The sequence below is a fragment of the Brienomyrus brachyistius genome, chromosome 20, assembly GCF_023856365.1.
Source record: "Brienomyrus brachyistius isolate T26 chromosome 20, BBRACH_0.4, whole genome shotgun sequence".
Classification (NCBI taxonomy): Eukaryota; Metazoa; Chordata; class Actinopteri; order Osteoglossiformes; family Mormyridae; genus Brienomyrus; species Brienomyrus brachyistius.
This window is the reverse complement of record NC_064552.1, coordinates 13,510,431-13,532,928: the sequence shown is the minus strand read 5'-3', so window position 1 is coordinate 13,532,928 and position 22,498 is coordinate 13,510,431. Positions and strand designations below refer to the sequence as shown.

The window sequence follows — 22,498 nt, the reverse complement described above, 5'->3', positions numbered from 1 at the left end:
TTGATTTATATTTCATTCATTTAGCAGATTCTTTTATGCAATATGAACCGCAGTTTTGAGAAAGCAGGGTCAGTCGGCCCTGTAGCAGTAGGGGGTAAGGACTTCGCTCAGGGGCCCTGTAGCAGTAGTGGGTAAAGACCTCACTCAGGGGCCCTGTAGCAGTAGGGGGTAAGGACCTCGCTCAGGGGCCCTGTAGCAGTAGTGAGTAAGGACCTCGCTCAGGGGCCCTGTAGCAGTAGGGGGTATGGACCTCGCTCAGAGGTCCTGTAGCAGTAGTGGGTAAGGACCTCACTCAGGGGCCCTGTAGCAGTAGGGGGTATGGACCTCGCTCAGGGGCCCTGTAGCAGTAGGGGGTAAGGACCTCACTCAGGGGCCCTGTAGCAGTAGTGGGTAAGGACCTCACTCAGGGGCCCTGTAGCAGTAGGGGGTATGGACCTCGCTCAGGGGCCCTGTAGCAGTAGGGGGTAAGGACCTCATTCAGGGGCCCTGTAGCAGTAGGGGGTATGGACCTCGCTCAGGGGCCCTGTAGCAGTAGTGGGTAAGGACCTTGCTCAGGACCTCGCTCAGGGGCCCTGTAGCAGTAGTGGGTAAGGACCTCACTCAGGGGCCCTGTAGCAGTAGGGAGTAAGGACCTCGCTCAGAGGCCCTGTAGCAGTAGTGGGTAAGGGCCTCACTCAGGGGCCCTGTAGCAGTAGTGGGTAAGGACCTCGCTCAGGGGCCCTGTAGCAGTAGTGGGTAAGGACCTCGCTCAGGGGCCCTGTAGCAGTAATGAGTAAGGACCTCGCTCAGGGGCCCTGTAGCAGTAGTGGGTAAGGACCTCGCTCAGGGGCCCTGTAGCAGTAGTAGGTAAGGATCTCGCTCAGGGGCCCTATAATGAAATCATCCTGCCAAACTTAGAATTTCAACCGATGACCATCCAATCACAGGCAAACCCCCCTCCCAACCGACATACATGTTAGAATATGAACCTAAATCAGATGCAACAGATGCTCTGCAGGACTCACAGGTCAGTCAGAGTTCACGCTCTCACACGTACACACAGTTTAATTGGGTTTTAAAAATGGTTTTTGGAGATGAGAATGAGAAAACATGGAGGAAGTGTGACCCTTGATGTCCATTCTTTGCCTTATACGTCATGTAGGTTAAATGCATCTTTTGATTTAAAAAAAATAGCATTGATTTTTAAAAAATGTTCAGTTTTTCATCTTTCACCAACATGGAATTGATATGCACCATGTGTAACAAAGACAACAGGACACTGACATCCGGATGGCTACCGTGCGTCACATGCATCTGGGCTATTTTAAGGTCCCGAACAAATATCTTGGCCAAAGGCACATTTTAACAAAGCAGAGCATTGTCCAACCTTGATCCTGAACAAACTAATTTATAATTTATTTGGCAACTTTTGTTGAAGTTTCAGTAATGGCGAAATAACAAAAATGTATTTTATTAGCATAAAAACATGAGGATCAGGGTTGAGAAAATAATGATCAGGAATATTAACAAAGCTAAGGTAGGCTCATTATTTTATGTTCATTTCCCACAATGGTATATAACAACATTACTCACCAACTTCATCATTTACAAGATAATGGGTTTAGAAAGAAGAGTGACCAATCCTTTTCTTAAAAGTTTAACAGATACACACGTTTATTGAGGACCACTTTGGTCAACAGCTCCACCTACTGCCAAGATTTCATAGAGCAATGAAATTCATTCCACTAATTTTTCCTGTTTACCAACTGGCAAGGTTAATTTAAGCAACAGTGGGAGTTGCAGTATTTTATTTCTTAAAATATTGAAGAAAAGCAGGATTAAAACTTTAAAAATCTTACTAGGGAATTTTTCTGATCTGATTTCAGTAATACTGGATCTTTTTTTTTTACCCCAAGAGGATTGTGTGGATAGGCACTAGATTAGATATAGAAAAAAATAATGCAGAATTTGACACAGTTGAGTATAGCACAGAGAAGCTATAATTTTAAAGCATTTTAATCCAGATTACCATTACCATGTCCAGTGTACACATGCCTTACTTCAGGTTGTTTTCTGCAGGACAGCATTATCAGTATTTTGACATTTTCTGTGCTGTAAAAGCCATCCAATCTCCACCAAATGTAAAACAGCACTGAAAGTTACCAGACAAAACACCTATTTCCCCATAATAGCTTTTCATTTTGCATATTACATAGAAAGACCTTAATAATCGAGCGTTTATTGGTTTCCATAGCATATTATAGCATTTTTCAGAATACCTATAAAAATATTTAAGTACGCACCATTGATCGCTCCTACAACTCAAAGAACGAAGCAACAATGCCCTAACCTTTTTTTCTTTTTTAAATAGTTTGACATTTGCTAATTTCATTAGTTACAATTGTGGTAACACTCACAGAAAAGAACTGAGGTAATAACAGAGCATTTGTACAACAATCAAGGCTGTAACCAAAGGCCTTTGATTTTTATGTACAGTATGTACAGGTCTGTAGCCTTTTTCAGTACCCAGAGCCCTTACACGGGCCCATTTCTCTGCACAGGCAGTTTATGGTTTCAGTCAGGCTCCGCTCGCGCGCTTACTGAGCTTTCTGATGCAGCGGCATCTTCCTACGGTCCTTCATAGCGTTCCTCTTCCTCTTCTTGCTCAGGAAGTTCTCCAGCTTCCCGCTCCTCTTCAGGTCGCTATACTTCTCGGCCAGCTCCAGTTTGCGCTTGTCAGCTGAGAGAAAAAGTGGGGGAATTGCAGAATGTGGAGTTAACAGCATGCAGTTCCACCGGGAACATGTCTCCGCTTTTCACCGTATGCTGACAGTGAGCTAAGATAAGACCCACAATTTTATTACTTTTAACTAGAACCGGGAGACTGGAAGACATGCCCAAAATGCGCACTCGATAACAGTCCTAGTTCTAAAGAGGAAGCTGAGTCTGGCTAATACAATGTTCTATCAGAAACTATGGAAACACAAATATGGGGAACACCTGACTGATTAGGTTACCTGATATTTAAATGATTGACTGCCAGGTCACATTCACCATGACACCAGGTAGCATACTTTTGGTACATTCCCTATTCCATTGACAGTACGGTATTGGAAATTTTTCAAATATCGCAATGCGATTTTGTTGTAATAAATACTGAGGTACTAATAAAGTAGAAAAGGAGTTCAACAAATTTCTTATGGACCCACTGAGTAATTTAATCACCAAGGATGAAAATAATTATCTTTATCTCTGAGAGTGCATGAAGCGTTGATGCAAAAGCAGCGGAGGTAAACTTTAAACTAATTTTTAAACATGTACTAGATAATCTTTAAAAGGAATAATACAAAAATTGCAAAAGTTGCTACTTTTTTTCCTATGACAGAGTAAAAATGTTTTAGTGAAACTTAAGATCAGGCTTTTCATACCTTCAATTCTGTACGGAAATAATAGCCCAGGGTAATCTAGTAGACTAGTGATTTAAGAATTGCATGTGCATAACATGCGATGTTGGTATATGTCACACATCCTCCAGCCCTTTAATATACTACAGCCATTTTTCTAATTCAATACAAAATACCCTGCCACACATTGTGATTCAGTGCCAGAAAAAGTATTTACGCTAGTGGAAATCTTGAAGTACTCTAAGTACTTGTTGAAGTACCAAAAGTATGGTAACCTGGTGCAGTGGAAAAGCTCCTTAAAGAATACATATCCATGGATGATTAATAGTCCTAAGGATGTATGAAAGCCTCTCAAATCTGCACTTCTAATTTTTATGCTCTGCTAAATTTTTTCTAATCAATGTTTTCCCATGGTGCAAAATACAGTCCTCAAACTAATCCAACAACCAAACGCCTGGTACATTGCACTAAGCACAACAAACACAGAGCCACGTTCACTCAGTTCTACCTGTAGTCTTCCCACAACGTGAACTCGTTTCTCATTGCCACTGACAAGAAGGGACAGCAGGGATCAGACCCTCCCACTAGAGCACCCTGATGCTCCCCAAATTAAAGTACCAAAGTCTCAGTGCAACCTGCAGATTCTACACTATTCCAATATTCTTCTCATATTATAGCCGTTTTAAGATCATAAATAGCTGCAATAGTTATATATCACATATTACCTTTGGGCTCCCTGATCCCAATCGACATTCAGCGAGAATAAGCCAAGCAGTATATTTTAAGCTTATACACACTATTCAACTATATAGACTTTTTACAGGAGGAAAAACAAAAATTTATATATATCCTTGAAGCTCCTGATTGAGAAATGCAGGGTACAAGTATCAGCTGAACCAATACTACCCACAGAGTCACCCTCCGGAAAGTCCAATCATTAATCTAAAGCAGGGTTCCCCAATTCCGGTCCTGGAGGACCAGTCTGCACTATGGTTTGCAGATCTCCCTGCTCAAACACACCTACCACACCTAGTAATTAGCTGGTGTGCTAAATAAGCTGCATTTGTTGGATGTGAGAAGCACAGCTATGCAGAGACGCCTTCAGAGATACCCCACAATAGGCTGACGTTTTTCAGCTACCGGAAATTGATTATGCTGACACGTACATTTCTTGAGGAAGAAGGGCCGGTGGCCTTCCTTCACTAGCTCCCGCTGCTGCCTCTTGTGCTCCAGCTCTTTCTCCCGTTGTAGTTCCCTCTGCTTCTGGGCTCTCTCCTGGTCCACCTGGAGATACATTTCTTAGATTCCCAGTTCTCATAGTTCCTTGGCTCTGTGGTCATGAAAACCTTTGAGTGTGGGTCTGAAATGCGAGGAGCTGCAGAAGTAGCTTACCATTCTCTTCAACAAGTGATCAAGCTGTTCCTTCTTCTTCATGGACTTGACTTGCTTAATCTTCTTCTGAACTAACTAGAAGAGGCAAGAGACATTTCTCAGGGGAGTCATAATTGAATTCGTCAAGGGCTAAAAAAATCAGAAGCATCAGATATGCATTTTTCACACAGGTGCTAGCACCTCCTTCTCCTTCTGCTTCAGGGTTTTAATGAAGCTGTAAGTCTTCTCGAAAATCTCCGGCTTGTACTCTCCAGAAAGGTCATCAAACCGAGGATCTCTCGGCATCTGGAACAAAACGTAGAATCTACTCAGACACCAACCCACAATAAATCATATATTTCAAACTATATAACAAACATCAATGTGAAACTCTTGTTATTCAGATGGCAGACAGACAGTACATGGGGTTTGGAGGATATAAAGAGATGATTTGATTAGCGCCCTTGGGATACTGTGGGCAGGTGAACCAGACACCATTAAGAATTACAGCTTCGCCCTCTATAAACTTGGCAAACTGCAAACACACAAGAGCCACATTGTTGCTGCTGGTCAGTCTTTCCTAACACACACACAACGAATTTGCATTACAATCTTAATTGCATACAGGTGAATATAGGAACCTGGATACATTCACACCCTCCTTGTGTTTCACAATCATAAAGTTATATACAAAGTCAAAAGGATTGGATTCTTTCATTAACCTACTATCCTGTTTCTAACTCACCTTTTTCTTAACAGGCAACACATGTCTCAGAAAAGGAACGGGCTTCTTGGCTGAGACTTCCATGGGTCTAAATCAGAGAGGGGGGAAAATTATTCCAGCAACGCACATAAAGAATCCTTTTTGGATACATAGCTCATTCACATGACGTATATCATATGTGAGCCTGACACATCTTTGATCTTTTTCCATTACCGCTATCCCATAATTTTAGATGTGAAATGGTGGTTTTCAAGGTATATACACTAAGTGAATACAGAAACGTGACAATTAAGATGAGGTCATTCTCACAAGTCTACTTAGCATGGTGTGCTGAGTAGCTTCTGCAAACAAATATTGAAAACAGCACCACCCAGTGGATAAATAGATATGCTGCGCAAGACAGTGCTTTGCTCCTCCATAATTCCCCATAGCACTGGATGAGATGGGACATACCTGTTCTTATTGAGACGCTTTTTCCCCTTCTCTGTGCCCAGCATCTTTTTAGCCCCATAAGCCACTTCATTGAAAACCTTTGTACCCACTTTATTCTGCAGCTTCATGATCTCCTCAAAAGACATCGCTGACAATTCTATGAGTGGGAATCCAATGTAAACATTACACAAAAGTCACCATGCAAATGCATGTTTAAGGTGACAGGTATAAGATTACAAATTACCGACGTTATTATGGCAGTTCAAGCCCATTTGAATTATTATTTCTTATTACAAGAGCAGTATAACCGCCTTGGAGCGGAACACTGATGTAGTCCAGTGGATCTTAATCCTGTTCCTGGTGCCCCCCTCTCACCAGAATGTTTTCATGCCAACCCTACCTTAATCAGGCTTATATATGGTCCGTAACAGGCTAATAATGAATGTGGCCGGTTGAAAGCACTACATTCTGGTAGAGGGCTACAGGAACAGGATTGAGAACCACTGGTACAATTACAAGGAGGGTAACCTTTTTTAAACTGGCTTACTAAGAACCAGCTACCTACAAATATAATACTAAAAATAATACGCAACCTTATAAAACGAATGCAATAACTATGTAACGTTTAAACAAAAGGTATAAAGTTGTTGGTTACAAAAGTACATAAAGGTCTGCGATCACCTTTTTTGATGCCTTCTTCGGTTTCCCTTGATCCAGCCGCACCGTCACACTCTTCACTGGTGCTATCGCCATCCTCACTCATTTCTGCCGGATCTACCTCTTGGTCCTCACTCGTGTCCCCATCCTCACTGCAACCTTCAGATGCACTAGGCTCGTCTCCTGCCTTCCCTTCCGTCTCCTGGCGTCCTTCTGGGTCCCGACTTTCGATCAAAGCGAAGTTCCTCTCCAGCTCCCCCTCCGAGTCGCTGTCGCCGGTCGCTCCCAGCCCCTTAACGCCAGCGCCCGCTTCTCGCTTAACTTTGCCCTTTTTAGGGGCTGCTTTCATTTTAGGGGGCATTGCTATCATTGAACACACGCAAAAGAACATAAATTATATTTCCTACTTATCCAGAAATTCATTACACTTTCAATACGAAATGCTCTGACCAAGGTACCAAACTAAGTTAACGTCGAACAAAAATGAATAACGATAAAAATTAAAGTTATGCTCAGTCGCTTGTCACGAAGTCTACAAATAAGCATCAATGTACATATTTAATCTGAGCATTTAGGTGATTTTAAATACTTTAAAGATATCGAGCAGGACAGCTGTGTCTGGGCGAAAGGGAAAGCTTCTTTGCCCGCCTGGTTCTAAATAAAACCCCCGGCTTCAGAAAGGCCTACGGTACTTTATCCTCAAACCGTTTACGCTGGTTTAGATCTTTTCACTACGGCATATACAGTCTTTTACAAAAATCACAGTTAAATGAATTATACATAATTTGAATAAAATTGCCTAACAAAATACTTACATACAAGCCGGTTAATTTAGCTCAGTGAGTAACCACGTGAAAGAATGTCGGTGAGGCACCTGGAGAGCGTAGATCGGGAGTTTCTGCTGCGGCTGATAGTGACCAATAGAGGGCGCGACTATAAAGGACAAGGTGGAAAAACTACAGAGATTCAGACATTACAGTACTCCTTAGGCTAAACATATAATTTTCTCGTTAATATTGTTTTTGTAACATTACTGCCTTAAATACACTTTATTTTCTTAAGCCTGTTAAATACAGTTCATATATTTTGATACTAAAGTTTCCCAGCCCGTTATTAAAAAGTTACACATGACATCTTATTTATCATTTTCTGTGCTATATTTAAACAGTGAAATGTGCATCACCACAGTTAAGTACTTATTTTTATGTTCCCCCCACTTATTACCCTCCCTTTGTGTTATACTTATTAATTTTTAGATAGAATTTAGTGATTGTCACTGTTGACACACCACAGTGCACAACAATGAAATGTGTTCTATGCATTTAACCCACATGTGACATAGCAGGGGGCAGCTAATTCAGCGCCCAGGGAGCAGTATCTTGCTTAGGGTACCTTGCTGATCAGGGATTCAAACCTGCAATTTTTCAATTACAAGTGCACTTCCCTAAACATTAAGCCACCACTGGCGTGGTTGGTCAGGTGTGAGGCTCTGTAGCGATTGTTGAAGGTCACGCATGACGCTGACTGCATGTCCCGCTTCTGGTTTACCTGTTCTTTTAGTGTGGATTCTGTGTCGGAGGCAACTACCTTGTGGATTGCTGTCAGTAATAGCTGGTACTAGCAGGATATTCATAGGTTTGCCTCTTCCCTGAGTTAAAATGCCCCGAATCAGGCCTGCTAGACTGGGTTGGCGTTTGACTGGGGAATTACAACTACAACTGCTGCTGCTTTGCCCGCTGTGTACCACTGTGTACCGCTTTGCCTATACCATGGCTGTTTGCCTTCTACCTCTGCTAGCAAGTGGACAGTACTGACTCTGAAGCCTCAGCTCTGAATTATCCTTGGCTCCTCTGGATGATGTGCGGATTGTAATTGATGGGTTTTTGTTATTTGTATTTTTGGTTATTCTATATTTTTCTTTCTGGTCATTGTTAATAACATTGTCAGTTAAATCTCATGCTGATCTTGCCTTACGTTGTGATTTCCAGGCAGCAAGAAGCTTGCAGCACTGAATGGCTCTAAGATGATCTAAAAGGTCTTCTTCAATTACAAACAGAAGGTCTATTTAATTTTCTACTCCTTGACTAATTAGTTACATAATAATCTGCTTTACAGTTTCAGTTGGGAGATTTGGTATGAGCTTTAAAAGCCGCCCTTCACTTAGGTCGGAAATCTACAAGGAGGTGTGATGAAGAATTTTTTGTGACAGGTCAAACACTCTGTATTCAGGAAGAGGACTATAGTCTACCAAGTCTTCTTGCTTAGCACATGCTCAGTGTGGACTACGTGGCACAGAACTCAGACAGTGAACACCCTGATTAATAAAACACACAGAATTATAGTTTTCGGTGATGAAGTAAACATCCAGATTTTTCTGAACAAGCACAAGCTTGATTCTGCCAAATATAGCACTTTAAACCTCTTTGGGAATAATTACGTACATGTGCTTTTCGTAATTTACGCCCTTGAGAGCGGCATCATGTGCCACGACAGTATTCTCAGGTTGGAAGTTGAAAGTGACAATTGACCACTTTTGTCTTTTCACAATAATAATCGTGGAAAAACTCTGTTGCCTTTAAAATTGAAATAAATGGTAGGAAACTGCTCAACTAGGCTTGTAAGAGATGGTGACGCTCTGCTAGTCTTCCACACAAATTCCTGAAATTCTGCAGCCTCCTTAACTGTGGCTTAAAATGAATGCTTGCTCTCAAAACCAAGGTGAACAATCAGCCCGGGGGTAGTTACATAAATAATGGTGCTGGGCCTTTGGGGGAAATCCGGGGGGGGGGGGGGGGACAGTCATGGATAAGTACCTGCAAGACTGCTATTGATCAGTAGAAATTTATGCAGCACAGAAAGTTTCATCCATCTGTCTGAGCTGTAAGATAAGCTGCCAGACCTCATTATCAGCAGATGAATCAATCTTGTCGCGAATTAGCAAGGGCAATAGCCTCAAAAAGCACCATTTCAGTGCAGCTTTCCACTACCTGCAACTACTTCTGAAGGTTTGTCATTCCTGTCATTTCCAAGATACTGAAATTGATTAATTCATTCATTCAAATCTGGATAAGTGTAATGTATCGCTTCACCCACAAGATGACTCATCAACACTAGATCTGTCGTGTCTGTATGCTCGGGCACGGAGCAGGGAAGCAGGACGGAAATGGTAGTATGGTAATTGTGGGATTTATTATGGAGAAACACACGAGGCAACGCTACAGACGGACGTTAGACTTCAATGATCAGACTGGGGAAAACATACTTAACGCAGACTTAAATACATTGAACTAATGACAGCAACAGGAAACAGCTGGTAAGCACAGGGAATCCACACGAGGTTAACGAGGGGGGCGCGGCACATGGAACGAGCAGCCAATCGGAGCAGGACAAGATCAATAGACACTGCTCCTTCAAACAGGTCATGACCAAAGCCAGTTGGTGAACCAGACTGACAAACATGGAAATATGTACATTTGTTAAAACCTGAGGCACATCTGATCCCACGTTTTGTTTGTCCAGGCTGTGTATTTTGTAAATGCACTTTGCATGACACTCTTGTTCTTAATGGAGCCTTTGACAGTGATGAACACAAAAAACATGTCTCTGTCAATGTCACAAAACTGACAAAAATATGAGCTCTTCCTGAAATTTTCAAGAAACTAATCTATGTTGTATCAGGCAAGATTGTCGCCTGCAATGGCATGCACACTGGCTCCGAACACATGGCCCCTCCATCAATTCCATTGCCCTCTAGGTATTTGACATTTGTAATTAGTGCATCAATCACTAAATGGTAACCAAAGTGTGTACAGTCTTTTTCTTTACAAAGTAAGATTAGCTGCATATTATCAACACTTGATCGATTATGTGGAAGGACCCCAGCTGGACTGAGATAAACACACAGCACATTGTGGGCTGACATCTTCAAAAACATCTTGGTAAAGAATCAGAGCTAAAGAATTAGCATCAGTTTGCAGCAGTGAATTTTCTTTGCTGATCCTGCTATCCCATACATCCTGTAAAAGATAATTAAATGTGATACGGATATGGGATTTGCCATACTGTTCACTGAAGGTTTGACACTGAAAAAAAAGATTTTAAAGTTTCCTTTATATGAACACAGTATATAAAGCACTCCTCCCCAGTTTCATTTTGGCAGTGGTTCAACATATCTAAAGTTTTCCTTGAAATATGTCTTCTGTCTCTGGACAGTTTTTAATGTGTAATTAGTAGAAGTTCTGAAGAGATCTTCACTTTGCAATGCAGCTTTATCAGTAACATACTCAGAAATTCTAATTATAGATGAACTTTTCTTTGACTTTGCAAAACAAATGAGACTGATTTAGATCATGTGCATTAGAAAATCTCTCTATTGCTGTCTGCGTGGTTGATGCTGGTAGAAGCAGTTTTGCTTGCAATTTTAAGAAAAAAACAAGCTAAATCTTTTAGGAGTGCAGACTGATTTAATGTGCCTGGGAAAGTGTTTCATAGGAAACACTGCAGATGCAGCTGCTGTTCCTGAAGAACACCTTCCAATTCCAACAAGGTCTTCCTGAGATCTACCTTTGCATTTTCCTGATAAATATGAACTTAGTGAAGACACCACTTTCAATCACATTGTCTGAATGGACATAATGCTGTCCATCCCTTTTTAATATGACTTTAAAAGAGCTGGATAGATGTTTGTGCTTCTTAGCATGAAGAATCAGAGCTCCCGAATAACACAATGGACAATGATGAAATGGTTAAAGGGGGATACAAACCCCAACCTCCCATAGTGTGTGTCCAGTGGAGAGGACTTATGTGCAAAATATGGATGTAGAGAGGAACATGGGTGGAGCCCATATTCAATACATACGCAAACAAGTACAGAGGATACCATTGTCAGGTATGCACTAAAATGAAAAACAAAATACACTGATTTTCTGTAATTATACACAGGATAATACCGGTTACTTATGAGTTGTTTCACATAACACCTGGAACAGATTGTTGCAAGAATATGGGGGTGTAGATATGATGCATGGATACATGTGCTTTTGGTAACTCCAGCATGAAGTGTGTGTGTGTGTGTGTGTGTGTTTGCCCGCCATGCATGTTAAGAGCAGGGAGATGGGCACAGTGGGGCAGTGCAATAATGTAGCAAGAGAATGAACTAAAATTGAAGCTGAAAAAATCTCAGGAATCACTGGTAAGTAACTTATAAGCTATTTTTTTGTTGAAATGAAGTTGGTCCTACATGTTTTAGAAAAGTTGGTGTTCAGAGGCCCACAAAGGCCAAACTGAATCAGGAGCACGAAGCTGAGAGTCCCCTACTCACTGCACCACACTGCGCCCCCCAGTGATTAAATACAACTGGATTCTGTTGTACGGTATTTTAATCATTTTCAGTGTATTGCATTCTATAGGATTCTAGAAGAAGATAACAAAACTAATGTATGTGAAACCTGCCCAGTTTATTTACATTAGAACATTTCTAATCAGTGTGAAAAGTATGTCAGGGAAAAACACCTGATAGACAACACAACCACAACCATTTTGAAACTGAATATAATCTATTTTAGTAAATTTATTTTATATAAATAGTACTTTAATCTGTGCACACGTTTTTTTACACATGATAAAGGTCTATGATGATGAAGGCAGGAAATGTTACTCAGTAAATTAACAGGTATCGACCCTGGCACTTTAATGCACAGGCTTACCCAAGCTGAAGCCCAGGGGCATCTGCTAAAAAGGATCTTCAACTAACCTTGTTTAATTAAACCCGTCTTGCGTGTATCCCTGATTAACACCGTGCGCCAGGCTCCAGCGCCCCCGTGCGACCCTAAGCAGTATAACCCGTCTGTATCTTTATTTTTGTGATTATTTAAAGATATCCGTTTAATCAAATACTAACAGCAAAAGGGATGTATTTAATATGTAATGCATGTGATATTAGAGCGTTTGCAAACACCTGTAAGTAGGAACTTACTGTTTACCTCGGCGTCTGTTATGCCACGTGACCTCCCGAAGCCTCCTGCGTTCTCTGCGTTTGCCGAAGAGCGACTCCACCGCTATAAGCAAGCAAGCGCTGCGCTTTCCGCCGGTATGTATGATTTTGCATGAAGTACCTTGGCAGATCCGTCTTGATGACACTTTTCTGTCATGCAGAATAAGTTATATTAAATAAATCGCAGCGTTTTACAATAACCGCGTAACTGTAAATAGTGATTACGGAGTATTTGTTTTCATGACTATAAATTATTTCAGTGTTACAACCCCAGGATTACTGCAGCATGCAATATACCTTAACAACCACTATCTGGGTTATTGGCCCTAAATATATTAATTTGTTTTTAAGCTGTTACTACAGTGCAGAGTTTTTGCTATTATTTTTTGTATTATTTATCGCTGAATGCTTCGCCTTGTGTCAATGAAGCTGACCTACTTTTCAGTATTGCTTCTAGTGAATGAGGCTGACGCAGGATATTTATTTAAACCCGCTGTCCTACAAAACATTTGGTGTTTTGATACGATTATTCTTAAACGGCGGTTTTTGATGTTGTAACTTAATTTGCTTTGAATAAGTTTTTATTTACACACATAATTACTTTTACCCCCCGCGACCCAGTAGGATAAGCGGTTTGGAAAATGGATGGATGGATGGATAATTAGTTTTAAATGGTGCATAAAAAATGCATGTTACGTACGTCCACTGTGATATCGTGACCACCGTTTAATTATAATATCAAAAAAGGGGCATATGTTCAGTTTGAAGTAGGAGTAGGAGTATGTAAGTGGTGTTTATTGATAAAATTGGGCAGAAATTAATCCGAGTCGATTGGTGTTTTTTTTGAGCTGCTGCATTGGATTTTGCCTGCTGTGTGTCTGATAGACGCCTTAAGTCGTTACATTTTGTTTATATTAAAATGGTCACTTTTGGGTTTCAAGGAAATGGCTGGTTTTCAGAATTTATCGAATGTCTTACATTTAATTATAAAAAACGTACAAGCTCATTATTATTCTATTATTAAATAAGACTGAAAAGCAAGTTATTAAAGGTCCTCTCTTTAAAACTGTCATTTACTCTACTCTGTCATTAAATATTATACAAACTTCGACGCTTAGGCAACATTTGTTGTGATGTGTGTACAGAGTGAAAGATGGACACATGCTGAATATGTGTGTGTCTGTCTGTCTTATTTCCAAAGTAGCTGTCCAGCAGTGCATATACTGATGAATTAACCTACACCTCAAATGCAGATGTCTGCCTGAAATATGAAGCTGTATGCATAGACATATATTATGCTACAAAGCGAACTTATTTTTTCAAAACTCATTATTAGGGCTGCACGATTTTGGGGGGAAAATCACATTGCAATATTTATTCTTTCCGCGATATATATTGCGATATTAGGATTTGAAAAAATCTAATTAGTTCAAGTCTTCCAATTAGCGGAAGTCGTCATTTAAAAGTGGACAGTCAGGCTGGACCACAAAACCGTTGTAGCTGCATAATATCGTAAATATTATAAAATAGGTCCTTGACGGTATTATATACCGCTTGTGAAGTGACCAGATCACCTTTTTAAAACCCTCTTTGCAGACTGTGTTAATCGGTGCCAAGTCTTTTGCAAGATGGAAAGTTATCATATCGGTGATTTCCATCCGTGTTTTGGAACCTTAATATGGCGTAACACTGGCAGCGGCATCTGAAATAGTTTTTTGCTTTGGACAGCAATCAAATTTTGCCGTGCACTCATCATACATGAATTTGTGGTGCCGATTTAAATGATCAAACAAATTAGTTGTGTTTCCCAGTGTTGTGGCAAGTACTGTAACGCACTGTCGACAAGCTACCTGTTTTTGGTTGACGTCATGCTTTCTGCAGCTGAAATAATTCCACGCAGCATTCCTTTTTGTAACAAAATCAACTTTGAATTTGTTATCAAATTTAAAAATTTGTAACAAATGTGACATTTGTTAGTTTAGCAAAAACATCAAAAGCGCCGCTTAATTTAATTTGCGTTACTTAACATCGCACGTCCTGCATGTATGTGGATATTGCACGTGCATACATATATATATACGAAACGATATATCGTGCAGCCCTAATTGTTAATGTTCATCATGAAATAATATTGTATTGAGCCCCCAACCCTGATCAATCGGATTATGTTCCAAATTTGTTAGGGCTCGCAGAATCGTTCTGATTTCCCCCCGCTTTCCGGCACAGCTGTTTATAAATGCATCAATACTCCTATACAACGTATCTGGGTAATAGAACTGAGTCGTGTAATCCTGAAAAGGCACGGTATTATTTTTAGAAATCCCATTGTGCAGTTTATTATTTCAGAGGCGTGAACCCTAACATTTACAGGCTTATTTTTAGTTTTAATAGAAGCGTCAGAGCTAATGAAAATAACGAGTGGTCTTCAGAATGAAGACTCTCACCGATTATTGTATGAAATCGGCAACTATCATGCTGTGATCAATCCACCAGGGGAAAAAAACGCTCTTTTTCTCACTTGTGAAAAATAAAATGTGTTTTGTGAAATTATACACTTGCCTTTACCTCGTAGTACCTGACTATGAGGGATATATGTTGAAGGGATAGATTTGCATATATAAATGTATTAATTGTATTGATTTTTATAGCCATTGCTATTGAAATCTTTTTTCGAAATTTTACATTTTACTGCAGACTTTCTCTTCAAAACCTCACCTACAATTCACTTTGAATAATGTAAGGCATACAGTCTAAACTTTTTTGATAAAAGAACATTACTAAGGTATTAAATAATATATCGATAGAAAAAATATACAGGCTTAATAAGTATCTTCAGCAAATGTTTGGGGTGTGGACTTAATTCCTGGTTTACTTAAGCGTTGTGATGAAGATCCATCCATCCATCTTCCAAACTGCTTATCCTACTGGGTCGTGGGGGGTCCAGAACCTATCCCGGAAGCAATGGGCACGAGGCAGGGAAGAACCCAGGATGGGGGGCCAGTCAGGGCACACTCACACACCATTCAGTCACACATGCACACCTACAGGCAATTTAGCAAGTCCAATCAACCTCAGCATGTTTTTGGACTGTGGGGGGAAACCGGAGTACCCGGAGGAAACCCCACGACGACATGGGGAGAACATGCAAACTCCACACACATGTGACCCAGGCGGAGACTCGAACCTGGGTCCCAGAGGTGTGAGGCAACAGTGCTAATCACTGCACCACCATGCCGCCCCGCGATGAAGATCGTTTTTTAAAGCCCCCCCTCACCTCGGCAGATTTATTGTATTTATCAAGCTGCTGCCCCACCTACCTCAGCTTCTGACTGACCTTCAGCTGGGAGACGTGATGCTTTGTTGGTGAATTTGTCTCCCCACCATAATCAGTCACTCGTATCTCCAATATGTCTGTATCACAAGAGGACCAAGAATGGTCAAGCTTTCAATTGTGCAGAAAGGGCCCGACACCAGTTACTTTACGATTCAGTTATTTCAATAGGATGCGTCAGTCAAACCAAGTTCCCTTTTACTGTACTACAGAATAAGTTAAATAATGAAGGAAAGTCATATAAACACAGTTTTAACTGTAAATGTTTGAAGTATCTTACATACTGAAAGTAATACCTCTACTAAATACTCGTATTAATATTAAATACGTACTAAAACTGAGAGAGTTAAACTAAGTATAGTTTTATGTTGAATATGGACACGTGTTGAAGCCTCTGTGATAATGGTTCCACTTCCTTCATATTTAATAACTGCTTTGATGGGGTTTTTGATGAGTCAGACTGTGTCCTTGGTAACAGAGTCTGCACAGGCTCTGCTCTGAACGGAGAGCCGCTTTGTGTCAGGACACATGCACAGTCCTGAACCCCTGGTTAACCAGAACCAAATATCGCATCACATAGAACCCATACAGATGTGGGAACACTACATCCTTGAATAAACAGGCTTATTCTCACACCCTACAGCCCTTGTGGTGTGAGGTGACTGCCCCTCCCCTCCACGTTCATCTTCTATTACAGTAAGTAACACCTAATAAGTTTTTCCCTTAAATGTATAAACACAGCAGAACTCGGCACCAAACACCAGGTAAATAACACAGTATTTTTTAATTCATAAGCTTTTATTTGATTTTATGTTTTAACATAACTGACTGACGTAAGGTTCCGTAAACCAACTTAAGCCAATCCTTAATTTTCCCATATATTTACTGTATTTTTACGGGAAAAAAACAAGGTAAAGTTTCAGTGTAAAACAAATCAAAGTATGATGAAATATTACTGTATTTCAAAAGAAGCCCTTAAACCTTCTTTGGTGCACATTAACAAAAAATGTGAGACAGAATAATCTATGGATTAAAATTACTTGACTAATAATAAAGGCAGACAGATATTTTACTAAATTAGTGTAAAGAGTTTGAGCTTTTTTATGTATAATGTGTCTTAAAGTAAGACATGGTTGGCAGGTTTACTTTTAGAAAGACCTGCATAATGAAACAAAAACCACAAGTAGCTGGAGGATCATAAATTGGAGGATTAGGGTTCCAATAAGTTCCGGACTGACATAAGTAATTGCAAAAATATAGTCAAGTGAAGAAGGAAGTACATCCCATGAAAAACATATTTGGACAAACAAAATCTTTTTCTTTGAAGAATTTTGATCAGTATAGCTAATTTATTCTAACAAGAACAATGATTTTGTTAATCAATAATTCAACAAAATTCAACAAAAATGTAAGTTTTCTGTAGGAAAAAAGTATCTCCTTACATTTAATACCTGGTGTTGCCTCCCTTTCCCAAACCGAACCTCTTTCTTATAAGTGTCAGTTTCTTTACATTGACCTGGAGAAATTCTTGGCCATTCCTCCATGCAGGATAGTTTAAAGTGGGGTTAGGGCTTAATGACGGGTGTCCTATATGGCCCTCTTCAACCCCCCTCCCCTCCCAAACGTATCAGTTGGATTCATTTAACATGGCCATTCCAAATTCGTCCATTTTATTGGCACTTCTTTGTAGATTTGCTTGTATGTTTGGGATCACTGTCATGTTAAAAGACCCACACTGTTTCAGAACTGTAGTCCCTCACGCTGGTGTTTAATGGCAAATGTCAATCTTCCGTTGACGATGTTTTCTGAGAGCAGGTGGCTTTCTTACTGACCTCCCATGTAGGTAACATTTCTGCAGTCTCTCTCTTATGGTTGAATCCCGGCACTTTCACATGGACTGTGGCAAGAGCTGCCTGTAGATCTCTTGGTTACACCCTTGGAGCCTTTGAGACTTCCTCAGACATCTTGCCCTCTGCTGTTGGGCTGAAATTGGTGAAATGGACTGGTGTGGGCAGATAGTTAGTGGTTTGAAACCCTCCCCATTTGTTGATTCTTTTGTGAAGAGTGGAATGAATGATTTCAGAAAGTTTGCAAATGGTTTTAAATCCCTTTCCAGACTTATAAGCATGAAACAAGACCAGTTATTTGTATAAGGTGTGACTTGCAAATTTCAGACCTAATCTTTTGATCTTTATTCGGTGCATCTGATTTTATTCATTTATTTTTTTTCCACGGAATAAGTTCATTTTTTTTGTTAATAATATTCCTCTGTTTCTGAAATGAATATCTGAGATTTGTCTGTCCAAATAAGTTTAAAATGACAAAATTTTTCATGAGATGTACTTACTTTTTCACGTGACAGTATTTAGCTTTGTGTAATGCAATTTAATAATAAAAATATTGCATTGGCAGTATGCAGTGTTTTGATATTTTGGTCTGTTCTCAACATATGGCAGCCAATTTTCCCAGTGAAATGTTATTTAGACAGTCTACAAGAATGGTTAGTAATAGTAATTAACTCTCTGGTTTTTCTGCTGCATTTTAGTTGCCCTTTAGCTGCAAAAAAATGGCACTAATCTCCATTGAAGACCTCGCCGAATTGGAAGACGAGCATCTGGATGATGTCACAGATAATTCTGAGCCAATGGAGGACAATGAGGAGGAGAGGCTGTATGCCCATTGGCAGGCTGTGGCCAGCACGCATCAGGTTTCCGTCCCCCGAGGTACAGGCCTCACCTTACATCATCCTATTCTTCTATACACACACATTATGTTAAGGAATAACGTTTGAACTTAATGCATTTTAATCAAAACTCTACTGCCATGGCTCCAGTGGTTCTGCTGTGGCCGCAGTGGTACTGTCATGGCCCTAGTGGAAATTATGCTTGTTGCCATTTATGTGTCGCTTGTAAGTCTGCAGAGCGACACTTGGGCCGCTCAGGAAAGAGTGCAGGTCAAAGTGCACAAGACATGTCTTTCTTGCTGATAGAATCAGTTAAAGTTTCAGTTAAAGCTGTTTCGAGATGGATGTTGCGATATCGCATATGCTTGTACGTCTAATCGTTTTGTTCCACTCAGCAACAGTAGGCATTATTAGAAACGCTCATGTGTTATCGACAATATATGGTCTGTATCATGTGACACCTCTACTGCTATGGAAATGGAAGTGCTTAATAAAAGGAACTGCGAGAGAAGCCCCCCCTCCGAAGTCGGCTGAGTCGGGTCAAGAGACAAGTCTCTGTGACCGGACCGGGCTTCCCTCCAGTGGTGCTGCCGTGGCCCCAGTGGTACTGCCGTGGCTCCAGTGGTACTTCTGCAACTCCACTGGTGCTGTTGTGGCTCCAGTGGTACTGCTGTGGCTCCACTGGTGCTGCTCTGGGTCCAGTGGTGCTGTTGTGGCTCCACTGGTGTTGTTGTGGCTCCACTGGTGCTGCTGTGGCCCCAGTGGTACTACCGTGACTCCAGTGGTACTTCTGCGACTCCACTGGAGCTGTTGTGGCTCCAGTGGAGCTGCTGTGGCTGCAGTGCCTGCTGATGAGCACCTCTCATCCCTCTGATGAGTGCACCCTAAAAGCCTTGCTCTCATGCTGGGTTAGTAATCATGTGAAAGCCTAACGAGCCTCTCTTTTGTCTAGCCCCAGATTCCCTGCCTTTTATGTGTGTTGGGTGCTATTCATTTAGCCGTCATTTAGCAATTTCGCTGAGAGTCTCTCTGGGGCATAATGATGCAAACGTGCCAGTCGGAGAGGGAGGGGGGGGGGGGCTTCTGCAGCACCCATAATAAGGCTTGAGCTTAGAGCTTGAAACAAACATGGACAATACCGGCTTTTATTTCAGTTTTGGATTTTTCTACTCACCTTTTGGTTTTCTTGCACATTTGGATTTAATTTTGACATATAAAGTACAAATCATGATGTTTAATGGGGCTCCCTACTAAAATGCCTTTAAAAAATAACAAGAAGCTTATGAGCCCTTGGCTCATGGATGCCTCTCCTTCCTCCCCTGCTGCTGTGCCACTGTTGATCTTGCCATCATGCATTAAGCACCCCGTGCCTGCACCGGTCTGCCCCTGCATCGAGACTGAAATTTCAACCCCTGTATTAGCTTAAATTATATAATCTTGTTTTGTTTGACTCTTCTGCCGGCCCCTGGAGGATGCCCCCCCCCCCTTTGGGTCTGGTTCCTCCCAAGGTTTCTTCCTCTTAGGAAGTTTTTCCTTGCCACCGTTGCCTTTGGCTTACTCACTGGGGGGTCTTTACATGGCAGAAATGTAAAGCGCATTGAGACAATGTAATGTTGTGATAATGCGCTATATAAATAAAATTGCATTGCATTGCATGAGCAGTATATTTAATGAGTTGCTTGAGATGGTTTTGCCAGTATCAGTATGGCAGTGGTGTGGCTCAGCAGGTAAGGATGCCGTGTTGTGATTGGAAAGTTGCTATTAATCCTGTAGTCGGCAAAGTGATTTTCATGTTGGACCCTTAAGCAAGGCCCTTAACTCCCAGTTACACTAAGGACTAGCTGGCCCAGTTTTCCTAATTATATATTGCTTTGGATACAAACAGTGGATTTATTTTTTATTTTTGGTATGCACCTACAAATGTTAAAAGCAACTTGTCGCTTAAAGAAAAATATCAGTTTTTAAGAGTTGTGAGCTCTGTATAGACACGAATAAACACATGAGTAAAACAGAGCAAGGAATACTTTGCAGAGTCTGATGGTGGAGTATTGTGGGTGTCTTTATGCATTGTGGTTTGTTAGAAATGATCGGACCAATTCAGGAGATGACAAGAAGGAACCAGGCAGGAAGCAACCATGAGGAAGTTCCATCTGTAACCCTGTCTAGGCGTGAAAAGGTATGCAGGTATCTATTGACAACACAGTGTTTGGCAGCGGGTTTCGATGAAATGGAGATGGTGCTCTGGGGTATGTTGTGTGTGTGTATGTAGGGGGGTATATATTTTACATTGTGGGTACCAAATGCGCCCAGTTTTTTCCCATAGATTTTATTGGACGGTCTCCACAAAGATATGAATATAAACCTGTGTGTGTGTGTTACCTCAGCTGGGGGAGAGTGTGTATGAAGAGAGGATCTACCCACCAGGAAAGTGGGCGTGCATCACTAGGGCGGAGAAGCTGTACGAGCAGAGCATCTCCATGGGCTTCATGAAACTCATGCGCTACATCTGCAAAGAGAATTCCACAGGTAGGAGGCCCCCCTGTACCCACAGATCGATCTGAGGCCAACCTGAGACATGCTAGCATTTCACAATAAGACCCTTCAAGGGACACTGGATTTGTGAACATTTCAGAAGTGGGTGCATGGAGTGGGTCACTGATGAGTCTGCGTTTCATCATTAAAATTATGTTGCTTTCCCTAGTAAGAAGAGGGATAGAGTGATTCTGACCTGCTTTCTGTCATGCAGGGTCTTACCTGGGTATGACTCTGCCTATTGTGACTGAAATCCAAATGCTAGAGGACAGGAATGGATTTCTCAAGGAAGTTGTGACTGCTTACTACCTGCCAGCAGCATTACAGGATGAGCCACCGGAACCTGCAGATCCTGACATTCATATAGTCCACAGAGACACTCTGCGAGTTTTCACCAGGTGGGGCTGGAGGAACATCAACGCCTTTGGGCGCTGTGATCCCTGACTGGACTGTCTGTGGCACTGTTCTGAAAATGGGTCTTTATCAGACTACAAAAGATGTTGGGTAAAGAGAAGACGACTGATATACATAATAAGAAATGGGTCATGTTCCATTGAAGCCAATTGAAATTACAGGGTATTGTATAGGATTGAACAATATCCCATGTGAAAATAATCCTAGGTGCTGAAATGGCAACACTGTTAGCATTAATGCAAAATGGCATATCAGTGCCCAATGGTGAGAAGTATCTGTATATTTCTACCCTGGCAGGGGTTTCCGTGGAACAACTACAGAGGAAACTATCATGAATCAGGTGAACCAACTGTGGGAGCTGCTGGAAGACACAGAAGGCCTGCGGAGGGACACCTACATGGTGGCCGTCTACGAGAACCCCGGGGTTTCCTGCCGCAGGAATGAGATCTGGTTCATTCGCCGGGAGCAATAGACACCTACACCAACGATAGCTAATTTCCCCTACCCATCATGCACCAGCACATTGCAAAACACACAGCAAGATTTATGTAGAGTCAAAAGAACCCCTTCAAAATGCCTGAATTTCTTATATGTTTGTGTTTGCTAGTGCTCAGATCGGCATTGTATTTGTGGTGTTCTGTGTGTAAGATATAGGACGATAAAGACAAGGGAGTTCCTATTCATTAGCTTCTGATTTTGACCGTTTCTTATAATACTCGCCCCACCTTTTAACGTTGCTTATATTTATACTCTTCAAAGCCCAGGATATACTGTATAATTTGGCAGGCTTAAGGGTGCTCCTCCTGGGGAAGTCATTTTATACAAACAACCATTCAAAGACAGGAAGCGGGACGAACGAACTTCATCACTGTGAATGAATTCCTGGACTATACTGTTGTATGTGTTCTACCTCAGCTCGACATTTCTATTTGCATAGAAAATGCCCCTTGTCTGGAATTCAGACATTTTAAAAATCACT

The 22,498-nt window shown here is 41.2% G+C and overlaps 2 protein-coding genes across 2 annotated transcripts; one reads left to right on the top strand and one right to left on the bottom strand.

The window, feature by feature from the left end:
• Positions 1–1,979: 1,979 nt before the first annotated feature.
• rrp36 (ribosomal RNA processing 36) lies at positions 1,980–7,531 on the bottom strand. The gene is made up of 8 exons (XM_048987461.1): positions 7,383–7,531; positions 6,592–6,930; positions 5,932–6,067; positions 5,500–5,566; positions 4,956–5,060; positions 4,776–4,850; positions 4,550–4,667; positions 1,980–2,719 (listed from the first exon to the last, which is right to left on the bottom strand). The coding sequence occupies exons 2-8, from the start codon at positions 6,926–6,928 to the stop codon at positions 2,577–2,579; spliced, it is 981 nt and encodes a 326-aa protein (XP_048843418.1). The 5' UTR covers positions 6,929–6,930; positions 7,383–7,531; the 3' UTR covers positions 1,980–2,576.
• Positions 7,532–12,481: 4,950 nt separating this feature from the next.
• Positions 12,482–22,077, top strand: soul4 (heme-binding protein soul4). Its single transcript, XM_048987464.1, has 6 exons — positions 12,482–12,655; positions 18,447–18,613; positions 20,655–20,749; positions 20,958–21,099; positions 21,320–21,503; positions 21,817–22,077. The coding sequence occupies exons 2-6, from the start codon at positions 18,457–18,459 to the stop codon at positions 21,989–21,991; spliced, it is 753 nt and encodes a 250-aa protein (XP_048843421.1). The 5' UTR covers positions 12,482–12,655; positions 18,447–18,456; the 3' UTR covers positions 21,992–22,077.
• The last annotated feature ends 421 nt before the right edge of the window (positions 22,078–22,498 follow it).